The 13,745-nt window shown below is 44.9% G+C and overlaps 1 protein-coding gene across 7 annotated transcripts in view; it reads left to right on the forward strand.

Annotated features, from left to right (window-relative positions):
* Positions 1-13,745, forward strand: part of TNS3 (tensin 3) — a 321,108-nt gene that overhangs the window by 214,473 nt on the left and 92,890 nt on the right. For all 7 annotated transcript variants that reach the window (XM_084857723.1, XM_084857721.1, XM_084857725.1 and 4 more), the window contains 3 exons: positions 2,811-2,940; positions 4,513-4,578; positions 5,319-5,423. In XM_084857723.1, coding sequence (XP_084713849.1) covers positions 2,811-2,940; positions 4,513-4,578; positions 5,319-5,423 — 301 coding nt within the window. The remainder of the gene's footprint in view (positions 1-2,810; positions 2,941-4,512; positions 4,579-5,318; positions 5,424-13,745) is intronic.

Consider the following 13,745-nt stretch of genomic DNA (forward strand, 5'->3'; position numbering starts at 1 on the left):
GCACGCTGATCTCAAGCAGCTGCTGTCACATCCTTCGACATGTGTTTTAAAGGATTGGAGGATGTCGACCTGTGGCTGAGATCTGTGAGCTACCAGCACTTTCATTAAGTTGCTGTTGTGAATAGATGGCTTGGGGCCCAGTTATGCATGATGGAGAAGGTCTTTGTGTTTAAATCCAGGTCTGCTCCGTTTACGTGGAAAGTGGTGGCAGTTCTAAAGAGCCAAAGGGGCAAGCGGAGGGTGCTGAATCCTCCCCACACCAGGGGCCTTTCCCTCCACAGTCCCACTCTTCAGTCATTTGTCCCCAAATCAAGATAATTTCTGGTACCAGAGTTCAGCTGGGAGAAAAGTGCCTGGAGGGATGGATCTATGAGGTTCAAGATTGGGGTGGGTGTGGGCGGGGAGATCAGGATCCCCTCCTAGCATACCTCTTTGGCTCTTAAATAGCATCCCCTCACCCCTGTCACAGGTCTGCTGGCAACACATGTAATATTGGGCCTGAACGAAAGTGGAAAAACACCAAAGAGTCCTGTTGGCACCTTAAAGATTAACAAATTTATTCTGGCATAAGCTTTTGTGGACACTATCCACTTCATCAAACACTTCTGTTGCATCTGAGGAAGACGACAGTGTCTATGAACGCTTATGCCAGAATACATTTTTTAGCCTTTAAGGTGCCAGCAGGACTCTTTGTTGTTTTTACTGCAACAGACTAGCACGGCTACTCCTCTGGAAAAAGTGGGGGTGGGGGGATCCACAGGAAGCCTCATTGAAGGGCAGAACTCAATGCTGCAAGAAACGTGCAACTGCTGTCATTGCAGGTCTCTTCTCTCCCTCTTCCTCATAACGTCTAGTTTAAGAAATTGCTCCCTCCCTGCCTCAATGCTTAGGTGGGACAACACATAGCATGAGGACATCACATTGTGCATTGTGTCAGACTAGACTTTATGACGGAGAGACCTGGAGCTGCAGATGCTCCATGGTAACGTATAGTCCTGCCCTAAAGTCTTTGGAAGAAAAGTGACTACTTGAAACCATATCAGGTTTGTTGCTCTCTCACTTGCTCCTTCAAATAAATAAAATACAGATGTCTTGGAAAGCAGGGAAGGAGCTAATCAAGCGTGTGAATGGCACAACTGGAAGTGCAAACTGTCTTTGGATGGCTCCTCAGGCTACTGCTAGAAATGTGTGCATACCACTGCAGCATGAATAATAAGGGAAGAATGTGGCATGAAGACAAATCATTCTTCAGGGAATTCTATCTTGGTTTCTCATCTGAGGCATGGCATATGCTCTAAAGATGAAGGAGTACTAATGCTAGTGGTTCTCGCAGGGCACCAGATATCTGTCTGTGTTTGGAAATACCATCGTGGGTGTTTTGACAACTCTTTATCGGCTTCCCTTCTGCCAAACATACTTGATATGTGAGGTCAGGCGCACCTCATGCGTAGCTGCAGGTGTCAACTAGTAAGATTATAGAAGTATCAAGAATTGCTGTGTTAAATTAGATCCAGGGGTAGATATCCTAGAGTTTCTTGGGATCTCCTCCTCGCCGGGTTCTTGAGAGGAAGGCCACTGTAGCCCATCACACTCACCTTTGTTGCATCAGCAGAGTATTGTCTGTTCTAGAATAAACTCCCAGTTTCTGCAAGGCAAGGGTGGTACCCAACTGATGTTTCTAATGCTGCATCTGAGCAGGCTGAGCGCCCTGGTTTATGCTGTGCAACATATGAGCATTCCGCTGCAGACAAATAGCACTTAAAAGCACTGAATTAGGCCTTTTGAAGATGTAATAGGAAAGAGGTTAAACTAAAAGCAATGTCTGGACGAGTGGTGGTGTACTCAAAACTAGAAAATCTGCTCAGTCCAAATGGTTAGGATGAACTAAGAGTGTTCCCCTGAATCATTGCAGGAGATTCCGGAATACATTTCAAGGACGCAGCCATATGAGAAGCAGCTCATGGCATGGCAGGCCACCCCCTCAGTTGTGCAGCTTGAGGCAGTTATCTAGTTCATTTTGTGTGGTGAAGCCAGTCCTGATAGGAGAGCCAGGTAGCTGCCATTTTCTGCTTCCTGCAGGGTCTGTGGGTCTCTTCTTTCTTCTGGGGCCTGAGATAGCAATATGTTGAATTAGCTTGGGCCTTTCCCCTGCTAGGTCTGGCAGGACAGTGTTGTAAACCTGTTTCTGGGCTCTGTGCTGCCCCCTGTCTGCAGGAGGGGGCCCATGTGATTGAATGTCCCTCCATAGGAAAAAAAAAGATCTGCAAGCATGCCAGGTATGGCCAGATCCTTCTCCCTGGCATGCAGTTTTCCTTCTGCAGGGATTGCGGCATGCAGAGTGGAGGAGCATTCCATCATGTGAGGCCCCCACCTGCTATCTGAAATGGTTCAGATCAGACACAGGTTTACCACGCCACTTGATGTGTTTGTGAGAACTAGGCTTCACTTGTTTCATGCTGTGTTATAGATGGGCAGAAAGCCAAGAAGCAGTGTGGCCTTGAAGTGCTTTAGGGGCAGCAGCATAAAGACCACAAGACATGGTTTCCCAAAGGCTCAGAGTGGCTGTCTGTATTGATTTTATTTGATTCTTACAACACCTGTGTGAGACAGGTCAGTCTGAGGGAAAGTGATGTGCCCAAGGCCATTCAGTGAGCTTCATGGCTGAGCAGGGTTTTTCAGCTTGGGTCTCCTATGTCAAAACCAATACTTGTATTATCTGCACTGCACATCTGCCCAAACTACATAGAACTTTTGCTCAGATGTTCTTGGCAGTACTGGGAGTTGCATTGCCTGTTTTTCCTCTCTTTCAGCTGAAGTGCTACCATAAAAAATACCGGTCTGCCACCCGTGATATCATTTTCCGCCTGCAGTTCCACACAGGCGCCATTCAGGGATATGGTCTGGTGTTTGGCAAAGAGGACTTGGACAGTGCAAACAAAGGCAAGTTTCCTTTTGTGTTTGAAGATGGCAGAGGAGGAGGACAGTGCACAGGGACGGTCTAGGAATGGCCAGCTTCCGTAATCTTGGAGGCCACTCTGTTCTCCAGAGCATGGGCCAGGGGGTGTGCGTGCTTCCCAATCATTTCAGCGTGGCTTGCCCAGGAGAACTTCCTGGTAGATTCCACCATAGGGAAAGGGCAGTTGCTCAGTGGTACAGCACATTCTTTGCAATTCAGGTTTAATCTCCTGAATCGAAAGGTGGGATTGGGAAATGCTTACCTGAAACCCTGGAGAGTTACTGCCGGTCAGGGTACACCAGGGGTCTCCAACCTTTTTGGGCCTCTGGACACATTTGGATTTTTGTAATGGGTACTGTAACAAAATATCGGGGGGGAGGGGAGCAATCCAAGAATGGCTGCAGTGGAGTGTGGGCAATCACAACATCTACCTCTGCAAGAAAACACCCATTTCATAGAAAGGCAAACTGGTGATGCTAGGAGACAAACACACTGCTTTGAATCCCCAGTTTTCTGCTCCAACAAAACACTAATTTTCAGAAAGGCAAACCAATTTCCCCAAATCAACTCTAAATAAATTCTAAAATTAACTCCCCTAAATTAATTTTTCGAAAATAGAAAAAATTACCCCAAAACATTCTCCCCCAAACATAAAACACCCCTGTACATGCTGCCAGCAGACACACAAACCACGCCACACTGCCAGCACACATGCATGCATGCACCCCCCCCACACACACACACACCTCTTTTATTCATCACACAAACAACACACATCCCTCACATCCACCCCAAGGTCGCTTTTCAGTGGCTGCACCCCTTGCTGGATTTTCTAACCGCCTTGCTGCCCTTTCTCTTCCTGCCCCCCTTAGCCTCTTAGGTCACTTCCACTTCTCTTCCCCGCCTTTTTTCTCTTAAGTTATGGTTGCCTAGCTGAAGAGCAGCAGAGCTTAGCCTGAAGCTGCCCCCACCCTTTTCCTTTCCACTGAAGAATTTTCTGGGCCCGCATAGTTAAGGAAAAGAAGGAGGGCTGGGTGGCTGGACTCTAGCGTTCTGTTGCTTTCAGCCATCGAAGATAACTCCCGAAAGGTTACTTTTTCAACCTGTATTTTTTTTTAATCTGGAAGGGCTGGGGGCCTTGGTGGGCACCAAGGGGAGTGTCTGGGGCATTGTGGTGTCCACAAGCACTGCGTCGCCAACCCCGGGCATAGACTGTGTTGAGCTCAATGGGCCAGTGGCCTGACTCAGCATAAAGCAGCATCGAATGTTCCACTTGCATTTCTTTAAAAAGCTGCCGCAAACAGCTGTAGATAAAGCAGAGATCTGTTGTGTGGGGGGTTTTTAAACGTTGTTCTGCGACCAAGCTTCGCCTTTTGAACTCTTCTGTCCTTGGGGGAAAGAAGTCAGAAATGTTTATGGTTACAGGCAGAATGGAGTTTCGAAGGAGATCAAGTGCTGCATGCATCCCACCATGCGATCTTGATTTCTGTATGAGCTCCTAATGTTCCCTGGGAAATAAACTTTCCAAAACAATTCATACTGTCTTTCCCTTCCAGATGACCGCTTCCCTGACTATGGCAAGGTTGAGCTGGTGTTTTCAGGATCTCCAGAAAAAATCCAAGGTGAGCCTTCCTCATAAATAACCCACCTTTATTTAAAAGCCCAATCTCCTTTTCAACTTATGTGCTAGAGAGCTTTTGATGTGGGGAAGAATTTAAACTTGGGACCATCTCATCTTTCTGAAGTAGTACAGTGTCATGCAACATACCCTGTGCTTTTAGTGCACATTGGAATCAGATTTTATTCTTGTTAAACTAGCGTAAAGCCTATGTCGCTGTGGGCGCTTGTAGTCCTGCTCCTTTCCCGCTTTTTCCCCCTCGGTCCCCTCACCACAGAGATGCTGATGAATAATGCAAATGTGGCTCATGCATAGTGAATCCCCCTTCTGAAATTTGCATGCAGCATGACCCCACCCCCTCCTTCACCCAATCTGATTGGCCACCTCAGTCCCCTTCCCCCTCACCGCTGGCAGTTATAGCCTAACTGCGCAGCTGCGCTGGAGACCCACCTTCACACCGCACTGATTGACTGAGCAGGGCTGTTCGTCATCCTGTTTGACATGGAGGAAATGAATTGCTGTTAAAATTTGAGCTTTGAACTTGTTCAAACTTGCAAAGTTTTCTGCCCATCTACACTGCTCAAGCTTCAGTTTAAAACAAAAATGAGCAAAATCAGTTTGGTAGACCTCAAGTAATAAGCCTTACCCTGCCATATTCTTATATAAGACAGACGAGGAGCTGAAGTTCAGAAAAGTGATGTGCCAAAGCAACCTCAGTGACTCCATCTTGCTTTAATCTCTCAGGATGTGAACACTTGCAGAATGACCATGGAGTGATAGTGGACTACAACACCTCAGATCCATTGATTCGCTGGGATTCTTATGAAAACATGAGTCCTGATGGGGAAGGTGAGTGCTGCTGGGAGAGGAAGGTCACAAGCTAGTTTCATAGGGATCATGGCTGTGATTTATACTAAACAAGAACATGCAGGGTCCAAATTCAAAAGTTGTTTATCAGCTGCAGAGAAAATGTCTCACTTATTTCATATAGGACCCCCTTAACTTTGCAATTCTGTTTCCCAGTACTGATTGCAGACTGCATGTTAGAAGTTGTTGCGCTGTTAAAGCACGAGTGATTTAGGGTGCTTCCTGATCAGGCTTTTATGGCACCATTGCTCTGGCTGATTCATGGAATTTTACAAGGGTTCCAGATGATGTCTTCCTCTCATAACCCTTCCGTGTTTTCCCACTGCTTTTTCTGTCTTTTTTTCTTACTGTGGAAAATCCATTAAGTAAAAAAAAGTTGGAAGAGCTGCACAATGCCTTTGTACCATTTCAGGCCGAAGATCCTGTTGAGGCTGTCTCAGTGGTGGTGAGGGTGTCACGTTGCTCAGCATTGCTATAGCTTGGGTTGCAGGGTTCTAGTATGGGTCAGATCTCAAGCAGAGATTTGAGTGGGTCACGTTTCACAGGGAAACCAGATGGAAATAGATCAGCACCACAGAAAGCTCCAGGAGATGCTGGAGCTGGAAGCCAGAAAGGGTTGTCTGATCAGAGCAAGACTGAGACTTAATAAGAGCTTGGTCGCCATTATTGTTGGCACTGCCTCCATACTGACTGAAGCCTTGTCTCTTAAAGAGGCCTGGCGTGTTTCAACAATCTCGGGCTGCGTCGAGGTGGGTATGGCTGGGGTATACTAGTGTCCTCATGGCCTGACTCCTCAGAGCTGGAGGCCAGTAATGTGACCTCTTCTGGACTCAGGGGAGTCCAGAACCAGGTCCTAGGGAGGTGGAAGCCTCATGGTGCCTTTCTGGGACCAAATCCCCTCCCTGAACCATTAACTCTGGAGCCTCTTCTTCTGAGGACAACGGATCAGGATCCTCTGAGGATGAGGGCTCGGGGTCTTGCTCCTTGACAGCCTTCTGGCTGTTAGTGCTAGGACCCCTCTGTTGGGAAGCATCCTTAGTTTCCTTCCATTCACCCTTACCCCTTGGTATGCCCTTTCAAATCATGTTTGTTTTAAGGAGGAAGGAGAAGGCCCTCTTGCTGCATATATTACGATATATTTATGCTACGGACTTAAATTTGTTTTAATGACACCTGTACCAAATCGCCCTCACCGAATTCCAGTTCTCAGACTTCTTTGGGGGGAGGCCATGGCATGTACACTGCTATACACCTGTAATGCAGATGTGTCAATAATTACTGGCACTGTGTTTCTGGTACTGAAGGCAGGCACGTTACGTAGTATATTTGAAATGTGTAGACAGCTGCAGGCTTAGCACATGTTTGCATCCTGCAAGGAAACCTGTTGTTCAGAATTTTATGTTCCTTTTCTCTCAGGACTGCCCAGAAGGAGGTGCAGCTGAGTCAGTCTGCCCTGCCTCCACACAAAACACCCCCCCACGCCCTGCCTCATGTCCTGTGCATATGGGGAGCCTCTGCCCCCATCATATTGTTCACCAGAGCACTACATATGCATGGGTCCTTGTGTGATGCTTCATAGGGGGCAAGGACAGGGCCCCCAACATCACATTTGCCCCCAGCCCCATAAACCATCTTGGTGGCCCTGCTCTCATCCTCCTTTCCTGATACATCCTACTGAAATTACTAATGGTATCTCGTAGCTTATAATTTTGTATGTGTTGTAATATATTTTGCCAAAGTTTTCTAGCCAGTCTGCCATTCCAAGTTGTGTTACCTTTCCTACAATGCCAGAATCATCCAGAGCTTCCTGGATACATCTTTTTTTCGTTAATGCTTTGATTGCGCCAGGAGGCAGAATAGAATCCTAGCGTAAGGGCTCAAGCCTGCATTTTCATTCATTGCAATGAATGGGAATTAAGTTAGACCAACACTGAATACAGCCCTATATAAATTAGGCAAATCTGCATATTTCCTCTCTTTACGGTTTTCTGCATTTTAAAAACATTTTTGCATACTTTATTCTGCTTCTGCTAGTTGTGGGGAAGGTGGCAAGGAGGCATGTAAAGAACTAAATCCTGACCCCTAGATTTCATACCTTCAGAGAAACTTACTACTTCCTTTAAAAATGGAGGCTGGGATTGTTTGGAAACTGAAGCCAAATATCACATTCTGTGCTCTATTTTTTTATACCCTTGCACAACATTGTGGCATACCCGTGGTCTTGATTAAATAGTCTTCAACAGTTCTTGAACATTTAGCAGCAGAAAGAAGGATGTGTAGGCAGAAGGATGTTTGCACTCAAAAAGAGAGGTCCGCTGTAACATAAGGAGCAGAAAAAATAGTATAGTTGGCACTGGTGGTTAAGAAAACATCTGGCACAGCTGAAAATGAGATGGCAGAATGCACTGATAACCAAACCTTTAGAAACTCTGCCCTGGTCTCACTAGAACCTTTTAGTAGTGTATCCAGGTGAACAACAACTGGCGTTCAGCAATTCACCCATGACAAGATCCTTTATTTTTTCTGGGACATTTTTCATCTGATTTTCTCCCTACCGTTTTTTACAAAAATTAAATCGCTGTTGAATGGGGAGGTGCCCCCTTGCATGCTTAAATATTTGTTTTCCCAGAGGGCTGCTTCAGTATTACAAAACTCTAGGTTTGAGACCAAATTGTTTTGGCTCTGGTGCCTCGGAAGGAATGGAAATGCTTACCAACCAAAACAGCCAGGTCAGTGCCATTTCTGGTAAGTGAAACTGAAGTATATGTTGGGAGAGAGCAAATGAACTTGTGGCTTTGATTCTTGAATGACAGTTTGAGGCTTCCTTTTCTTTCTTTTTTTAAGGATTGTGTGTGAGAGGGGAGGGGGAGGCAGAGACTTGGCATTCAAAAAAGAGAAATCTATTTTTAAATCCAAACTGCGTTTGCTACATTTTGCTACATTTCCTCCTCCATTACTGTTTGGCAACCAAAGTGAAAACACTGAATTACAGGATTTCACAGTGTCAGCTTAGAGTGGGGTGCCTACTGTGTTTTTGATTGGTTGTATTACCTTCCATGGATGGTTTTACTTTTTAAATGTATCTTTTAATATGTTATGGAGTGTTGTTGCTGGTTCTATTCTCCCCCCGCACCAATACCATGAAGCAAGAAATTAAAGAGGATTTTTTTTTTTTTAACCTTCATTACAGTTGAATGGATATAGCTAAGATGAAAACTCCACATGCATGTTTGTGGTAAGTCTTGCTTCCTCTCACTGAGCCTCTTCCTTTGAAACACCACTAAGCTATGTTACTATAGAAATACATGGCTTTAAATAGTTGTTTAGGGACCGTAAACAGTGTACAGGTTTAGGCTGGTGGATTTCTGAGCTGTGTTTGGCTGTGTAGTGGATAGAAATTGCTCTAGATTCTGGTAGGTCTGCATGTGAGCTTGATCTCCCCCCGCCCTCAACACACACACACACACACACACGTAAAATGTTCCTTTCAGAATTAAGGCCATTGGACTTTCCTCAAAGGACTTGGATTTTAGAGCAGAACCTGAAATTTTGCAAAAATTCAAAATTTGCCCAAATTTGAAGACGAAACTTCAAAATTGGAATTTGAATTCAAATTCTGAATGTGGATTTATTTTTGCCAATTTCAAGGGCCCTGCTTTGTTGGCATACCTTGTTTTGATTTTGACAGCTGTTGAATATGCAGTCTCAGGAGCTGGTCAGCTTGCAACTTAATGGCAGAACCTTTTAAATAAAATTATGCGAAACTTTCAGAAATGTAGATAACATGTGGGGTTGAATTAGGAATGATTATGAACCCCATCCTTCAGAGTATGTAACAGCAACAGATAAAACTTTAAAGCCAGCCTGTGTGCTTCTTAAACTTGTGTTATAGGAGCTAGGGCAGCCTTCTTCAACCTGCTGCCCTCCAGATGTTTTGGCCTGCACCTCCCAGCATTCCTGACTATTTGCCATGCTGGCTGGGGCTGATGAGAGTTGAATTCTAAAACATCTGGAGGGCACCAGGTTGGGGAGGGCTAAACTAGCGATACACCAAATGTTTGCCTATTTTGAATTCGGGTTACAAGATATGCTTTCTAGAGGGGGAATATTTCCTGGGGGGAAACCCCCCCTTAAATTTAGACTTCAGGAGAGTTTTAATTGAAAGGCAGACTGCAAATATTTGAATAAAATTAATAATAGATGTGCCAATTCTTGCCTCCTTTGCTTCCTCTGTCCACAGCAGTTTTGGTGCCATTTTTTTCTAGTTACGGTTGCAATCCTATAAAAACTTATCTGGGAGTACATTGTATCCAATGTCAGTCTAACTCTAAGTCTCATTCATTTCAATAGGTCTACTCTAAGTAGGGCTAACATTGGATACAGCCCACTGAACTCAATATGCCTTAGAGTAGATATGCATAGTGTTGTACTGTCAGGCTTCCTTATGTAGCTGAACATTATAATATTGTGGCACGATGCAGCCGATTACAATTGGCTACATTATGATGTTACTGAGGGGAAACAAAGCTGATTTAAAGTGAGGGCGGTGCTTCTTGGACTCGTCATATGGGTGATCCTAGCCAATCAGGGATTACCTTGTAAATGTGATGATATCATTGCAGACAAAAGAAGTTTGTCCATTGGGACAACATTTCTTGAATAGGCTAGAATGCTCATAGCAATCCCTGAAAAATAGCCCCCAAAGTGTCATGCCTTTTGACACGCAAAAACACATTGATGAAAATCCCTCCTTCCCTTTTCAGTTTAGAGAACTAACAAGAACATCCACTGCTGTTGCACAAGCATTGGTGCCAATCACCAGGTGTCCGTCTTCGTCTATCCTGGCAATTTCTTGAACCAGCACCCATCTCCATAGGGGCAGGTTGTGCAAGGAGAAAGCTGCAATAACTTCTCTGGTAGACTATGGAGCAGTAGAGCTGAAACTCATCTAGGGGGATCACATAATGCATGCAGCTAGGAAACCAGCATGTCAGTATCAGCGCTGGCCTTGCTGTTGGGACAGATCTATTTATGATGCTGGTACTTTTTGGGGGGCGGGCAGGAAGCATCGTGCAATTCTAGTTTGTCTCTAACACACTGACCAAAAAACTCAGTCAGCGGGTATATGGGCATGCTTAAGGATCTTTGTGAAAGGTTCACTGTGGTTAACTGTCCCCAGCCTTGACTGTCTCTCTGAGCACTTCAGATGTTTCAAAGAGAGGGTGAAAGAAGCAGCCCACGTGACCCACTCTTCCTTTCCCCAAGCTTCCAAGGGAGTCGCGGGTTTGAGAGATCTATATTCTGTCCCCTCATTGGGAGGTCCCAGAGCTCTCTGCTTCAGCAGGGAATAATGAGATGGATTGCTTCTTCTCTTGCTACTTGTTCTGAATGTTTGACTTCGAATCAAATTAGTCTTTATTTACAGTCAACAGACCATTAGTACAACATGCGAAATACACACATGTTAAGAACAACACATATTAATAGAAATGGAAGGATACAAAACCTGTAAGAACACGAAGCAGTACATTTAAAAGAAATAATCAGACAAGCACGAGTGGTCTGGAGAGAATAGCCAGATTCAGAAATTTAGCCACTTGTTCAGTAATTGACTTATTGGTGCCCTGGAGTAAAATAATCATAAGGGACCCAAGAGGGCAACCAGGGAAGAACAGCATAATAGGATATATTAGGTCTTTTTCTGGCCTCTTGATGATAATAACTGGAGTAGAATAAAATATGCAAGGTGGACTCCACCTCGATGTTGTTACAGTGGGAGCATCTGTTATTCATTGGAATTTTGTTAAATCTGCCCTCTTAATAGTTTGGAGGGGAGAATGTTTAAGCCTTTCTAAGGAGAATGCCTTCTTATATTTGGGGATGATTTACCATCCTAAGCTGGACATTCCATCTTTTCAGGAGAGGCCTGGTAGACTCAATGACTGAGGGGAATATTGTCCCCATGCATCTCCTTGGAGCTCCTGATAGTCTATGTCCAATGGTCACTGTTTAACCATCGATTTGGCTCTTTCTAAGTCCGTGGATAACAAACAGGAGCGTGAGAGACCTACTGTGGTGACTTTTTGCACCACAGCTTTCATCCAAGGAGATTCAAAAGGGTCTGACAATACCTTGGAAGCCAGGGAATTGGGAGCAAGCACAAGGCAGTAGTGGAGCCAAAAGTAGATAGAATGAATCCATGCCAAACTTCTTAAGGAATTCAGCCCAGCCTTCAGATTGAGGGCGGCCCCAGCGACACACCTGGGAACACCAAATATTAACCTAAGGAAGTAGGATTGAGTTCCTTCAAGAGAAGTCGTAGAGTAGGGAAACCAGATTGGAGTCCCAAACAGGACCTGAGAAACAATTTTGGCTTTAAAAACCCAGGTGGCTGCTGGTAAAAATTTCCCACCCTTCATGAGAGAGAACCAGGTTAGCACACCCACATTTCGTTCAGCCTTAGCCTTGGCATATTTTTCCTGTGCTGTCCAGCTTAGAGCTTCGTGGAACCATTTACCCAGGTACTTATATGTCTGAATGTTTGACTTGGTCCAATTTGATAGAGGTGTAGAAAACCTACGCCCTTTCTCGCCTTCCCTTGTATGTGTTTGCTAAAGCTCTGCTAATCCTTGCATCACCACATACTTAACAGCCATGCTCCCCCTACATGCCCTCTTCACCTCAAGAGTGAATAGAATGCATTAATAACCCTCTGGAGCCCCACTTAAGCCTATTTAGTATAATGGGCCTATGTGTGTGCCATACTGATGCCTCTTAATAAAATGTCATTCCGCTGGAAGTTACCACAAGCAGCTCGCACATTTATCTTTGAGTAGGTCCTATCATTTTCATTGTCACTTGCTTCCAAATACACTTAGGATTTCATGCTTAGATTTAAATCTGCACAGGATCAGACTGGTAGATTTCAGTGCCTTTAGGTGTAGGGAGAGAAGACAAGCATCCCTTGACATTCATCTTTTGATGGATGGCCTTGTGGTGCTCATGAAGGGTGAACTCCTTATTGCAAGGATAATACTAGCGTTCTTTCCCAAAGTCATTGAGAGAAATTGAGACTAGACTGGTAGAACCAGAACTTCTCAGTTAGGATCAGTATGTTTATGGGGCTTGAACTGGGTTAATGGATCCACAGTACCCTGCAGCAACCCACAGAGCTAGCTGGGCAGAACACTCTTAAGGTAGTCAGGAAAAACAGCCAGTAACAGCCAGTCTGATTTTCCCGTAGCACTCCCAGGTCTTGATTGGTCACTTGTGTTATAAATCTGCATCAGATTTGGATGAAGTCTGATGCCTCAGCAGAATTGGGCCCCTTTAGACTATTTCTGGTGCTTCTTGAGGCAAAGTGGGCTTCTCTCTGAAGCCACCAGATCCAAACAGCTCTAATAAACTAATAGATGGACAGCTCTAATAAATACTGTAGGCTGATCAGCTAGCACGTTCTGTGGCTGGTTGTTTCTGAGGTGTCGATTCCTGTACCTTCTTATGTATTTAACATGCTTCTTACCTTTCACTTTTCTTCTTCTCTCCATACTGATGCTCTAGGCATGATTTGGCAATTTGGCACCTCCCTACTCTTGGAATTGCCTCCTTTGCTACCATACAAATCCCTCTATCCTGGTTTTGTCTTGACCCTCATGAATATTTTTCTTCTTGATCCTGATTCTCCTGGAATCCTACAAATTTGTCCCCTTTCTAATGAGCTGTGACTTGCTGAAACTATCAAATAAGGCTCTCAGGACTTTTCCTGTCAGTTCTGAAGGGATGATGGTGATGATGACAACGCGAGCCACTTGAGAACGTTTTGTTATAGGGCAGCATATACATATCATAAATAAATGAAATAAATAAAGATAAATAAAAAGGTGAGTAACTGACAGGCCCTGATGCAAACTGAGTGCCCTGAGAGTTGTCACCTGCATGCATACACCCACCATCCTGTTCTCTACTCAGAAGTGCAAAGGATCATGGAAGGAGCAGTGACAATGGCGATGGAACTGTTACCATGCCCTGGTCACATTCCCCTCCATGAAATGAGTTCTTTTCAAGAATTTGTACGTTCCCAAGCACTAGAGCAACTTTGCCCAACCTGGTACCCTCCAGAAGTTTTGGACTTCAACTCCCAGGAGCCCCAGCCACCATGGCCAATGGTCAGGAATGCTGGGAGTTGTCTTCCAAAACATCTGGAGGGCACCAGGACAGGGAAGTCTGTGCTAGAGCTTTGCATTCTGGATTTTACAATGCAGGCATCAAGGTTTTGTTCCTTGCCGTGAATACTCTTCGATTGTC

Source organism: Heloderma suspectum, chromosome 5 (assembly GCF_057233095.1).
Source record: "Heloderma suspectum isolate Gila_16-S chromosome 5, 16-S_ref, whole genome shotgun sequence".
Lineage (NCBI taxonomy): Eukaryota > Metazoa > Chordata > Lepidosauria > Squamata > Helodermatidae > Heloderma > Heloderma suspectum.